At 53.0% G+C, this 3,844-nt stretch overlaps 1 protein-coding gene across 1 annotated transcript in view; it reads right to left on the bottom strand.

The window, feature by feature from the left end:
- The window catches only part of PEBP4 (phosphatidylethanolamine binding protein 4), a 196,037-nt gene extending 192,916 nt beyond the window's left edge, over nucleotides 1-3,121 (bottom strand). Inside the window, exon 1 of the mRNA XM_012807691.2 lies at nucleotides 2,943-3,121. Coding sequence (XP_012663145.2) covers nucleotides 2,943-3,121 — 179 coding nt within the window. The remainder of the gene's footprint in view (nucleotides 1-2,942) is intronic.
- Between the last annotated feature and the right edge of the window lie 723 nt (nucleotides 3,122-3,844).

Below are 3,844 nucleotides of genomic sequence, written 5' to 3'. Positions count from 1 at the left end.
GACAGAGTCTCACTTTGTTGACCTCAGTAGAGAGCCATGGCATCATAGCTCACGGCAACCTCAAACTCTTGGGCTCAAGCAATTCTCCTGCCTCAGCCTCCTGAGTAGCTGGGACTACAAGCACCCACCACAATGCCCAGCTATTTTTAGAGACAGGGTCTCGCTCTTGCTCAGGCTGGTCTTGAACTGAGCTCAAGCAATCCACTCGCCTTGGCCTCCCAGAGTGCTAGGATTATAGGCATGAGCCACTGCACCCAGCCAACAATATATTTCTGTTGTTTAAAAATTACCCAGTCTTGGGTGGTGCCCGTGGCTCAAGGAGTAGGGCACTGGCCCCATATACCGGAGGTGGCGGGTTCAAACCCAGCTCCAGACAAAAAAAAAAAAAAAAAGCTGCAAAAAAAAAAAATTACCCAGTCTGATGTACATTTATCATAGCCTCATAATAGACTAAGGTGGAAAAGGGTAACAAACGGCCATGGGATTTGAGGCTGCTTTCACAGAGGGGGGTCTGGTGGGCACCCCACTTCTGCTGCATGGTACTCAGTATGAAAGTATAGGGCACCACACTGTAAAAAGAGCAGTAACCAAGGCCCCAGAAGGGCTGGGTGTGGCTGCCCAGGTTGGGAGGAGCTAGGGGTGAAGGCACAAGAGCGTAGCATCTATCTCCAAACACGTGAGGAACCCTCAAGAAGAGAAGAAACTAGACTAGCTCTGTGCAGCTCCAGGGCCCATGCAAGAAAGAATGGGTTGAAGTTACACGGGAGCAGCCAGTGCCTGGGGGCCAGGATGTACTTTCCAAAGGGAGGACTTTGGGCAGCAGCTTCTGTCACCAGAGGAGCTCCCTGGGGCTGTCCCATGGGTGATTAGGTCGACTCATTACTGTGCGAAGGGTTGAGTGACCACGGTTCTGAGACTGAACCCAGGGTCTTGACTCTCAGCAGTTTTGTGTTTAGTCTGTCGTATCTCAGAGGTAGGCAAGGTCTGATTCCCAAAGAGGTTCTCCTTTAAGAATGCTGTCACACTGCGTGTCACTGTACATACAATTCCTCCTTTAGAGATATTGCTTTTGAGTCCTACATCCAAGAATTCCCTATTAGATTCCAAATATCCACAAGAGAAGTGGCTTCTCTGGAGGGCTCTTGGGGAGGCCAGAATATTAGGGGGAGAGAGCCCAGCGCAGGAGGTACCACTCTCTCCTCAGGGCTCCAACATGCCAATAATGTAATTGTCATTTCAGTGAGGATTTCTTATAAATACAAATATTCAGCAGTAATAATGACAAAGCTTCCCTTTTGCAGTGACTTCCAATTAAAAGAAATCTTCTTAGCATTGACCCGTAGGGTCATAAATTTGTGTTCCTGCTGCTACATTCCAGGAGTCCTGAGAATGGCCCTTCTTGGCTTGAGCCTGAGAAGTGCTGGGCCTGGGATAAGGGTCATCAGTGGAAGCAGGGATGGGGGAAAAGAGCAAGTGTGGAGTCGGACAAGGATATAAATCCCGGCTCTGCCACTTCTGAGCCTTGTAAGCACCATGGGCAGGTTCTTTAATCTCTGGGGACTCTACATCTGCAAAATGGGGATGATCATACCTACTTTGTAGGTTGGTTATGACAGTGAAGTGAGCCAAGCAGACCAAAACCAGCAGAGCGTCTGGCACATGGCAGGTGTCCTGAAATTGCCCACCTGTGTCCAGGTGCACAAGTCACCAGGGTACCAAAATATGGATCTCTGCAAGACAGAGCCTAGGGTATGTGGGGCTTCAGGCTGGTCACCTCCAGTGACCACACAGGTGCCTGGTACAGGCCCAGCTGACCTCTCCAGCTTATGGGGGTTCACCTTGGCACCTGTCCACATGAGGAGCCTGCCAGCCCCGGGTCCACTGAGCAAAACACGTAGAAAACTCGAGCCTGCAGGCGAGAGGCAGCCACATTTCTCTTCTCCTACACAAAAACTTTTTACCCAGAACTGTTGAATAAGAGTTTTCAAAATGTACTGATATGAAATTTGTTACTTTTTTTTAGGATTCAACTACATAACTTTTAAAGAGAAGGCATTTATTTATTGTAATGTCTGCCCAAATTCAAATGTATAGAAAAAGAAAGAGTAAGAGGTGAGAGTTCCCTCTCTTCCTTGTCCCTTTCTCAGAGATGGGATCGGTGGGGTGTCCCTTCTCCTCAGCCAGTAGGCTGGCAGCAAAGAGGCTTAGGGGTCCCTCGGCATGACCCATGAGTCCAGAAAAATGAAGACTTGCTTTTCTAGCCAGCAGAGACAGAGAGGGTGAGAGAGGTTGGTGCCCTTGGAAGGGAAGAGGTTAGCCTCAGCCACCCTCGTTATGGGACTCCATCCAAAGCACACTCCCTAAGGGGCCCTCTGTCCCAATATTCCTGGGGTCCATTATTGAAAAAAAATCTCTCATACAGGGAGGGTCCAAGCACACACATTCTTGCAACTGCCACTTCTCATTTAAATGCTGCTTTGTTCCACGGCACTCTACCCTAGGCGACATAGTGAAACTCTGTCTCAAAAAAAAAAAAAAAAAGCTGCTTTGTTGAGGGTGCTGGGGGTTGGGGCATTCTGGGCTGTAGAGAACGAGGGTTGGTCTCTCTCTCTCTCTGGGTCCCAGCAGGAAAAGGAAGGCCAGCCTCCACCGAGGCCTCTCACATTTGGAGGAGCCATGGGGAGCCAACCATATGCACAGCCCTCTGGGTCCTGGGAGAAGCGCTTTCTGGAAGGCAGAACCTGTTTCAAAGCCCTTTGCTCAGTGCCACCCTCCACCAGGGTGGCCTCCAGACTCTGTTGGGCCTTTCCCAAGAGTGGCATTGGGAGATAGCACTCTTGGTTGTGGAAACATCCTTCTCTAAGACCTCCTCCTAAGATCTGCCTACGGGTTACCCTGGGCTTCCCGCCCCCCACCCCCACCCCCAGCTGGCCCTGCCTTACTTGCACAGGGCAGCATCTTCAGCCGGCAGGGACTCAGGGGTACATGGGTTTCCTGTCACCATCGCCACAAGACCCAGCAACAGAGCTGCTGTCACCAGTCTCATTGTCCACCCCGTGGGCACCTGGAACAGAAGGAGGTTTAGAGTAGCTAGACCCTGTGCTGGGGGCCCACTGCCCATGCCCTTACCCAAAGCCCCACCTGGGGGGGCAGAGACCTCTCGTAAACGCAGGGACAAGGCAAGCAGCTGTCTGGGCTCCAGCAACTAATCTGCCACCTGGACACAAGTACCTTGGGCAGACCTGGGCCTCCTCCAAGCTGGACTCAATTTGCAGGCTCCTCCTTTGGCAGGCCACAGCTTTGTTGTCACTCTAGTCCTGGCTGCCAGGGCAGAGAGCAGGCTGCAAAGTAGACATGCTTACATAAGCCTTTCCGTGCAGCTCCTTGTCCTGCCCCCGCACTTGCACTGGTGTGGTCAGCTGGCCTGGGACAGCCTGCTCCTCAGCTCTAAGGCCAGCGCTGGGATGCTGAGGCCCTCAGGCTCAGGGATGGGGTATGGGGTGGGGGCTGGGCTGCACCATGCTCCTCAGCCTGGCTCTGCTGCTTCTGGCCCCAGTTCCTCCAGCGCCTGAACCCAGGTGGAGGTGGCTGAACACAGCCACCCCATGTAAGAGGCTGCAGCTTGGGGGGTGCAGGGGTGGGGGCAGGGGTGCCCTAGCGTGAGGCCAGCTCTGAAGGGCCAGCTGAGGACACGAAGGTACATCTGGCTGTACCTTGCAGCTGTGCTGAACTCAGCACTCTCCCAAAATAACAGCCTCTGGAGAAGGAGGCCTCTGCAGGGTGCTAGGGGGCGCTCAAGGGGGGAGCCTGCCGGGGCCTGCTGTTGGACCTGGGCCAAGCCAGC

This window comes from Otolemur garnettii, unplaced genomic scaffold (genome assembly GCF_000181295.1).
Source record: "Otolemur garnettii isolate 467f Iridium unplaced genomic scaffold, OtoGar3 scaffold00074, whole genome shotgun sequence".
In the NCBI taxonomy this organism is placed as follows: Eukaryota; Metazoa; Chordata; class Mammalia; order Primates; family Galagidae; genus Otolemur; species Otolemur garnettii.
Note: the sequence above shows the minus strand (reverse complement) of the source record. Positions and strands in the feature narration are given on the sequence as shown.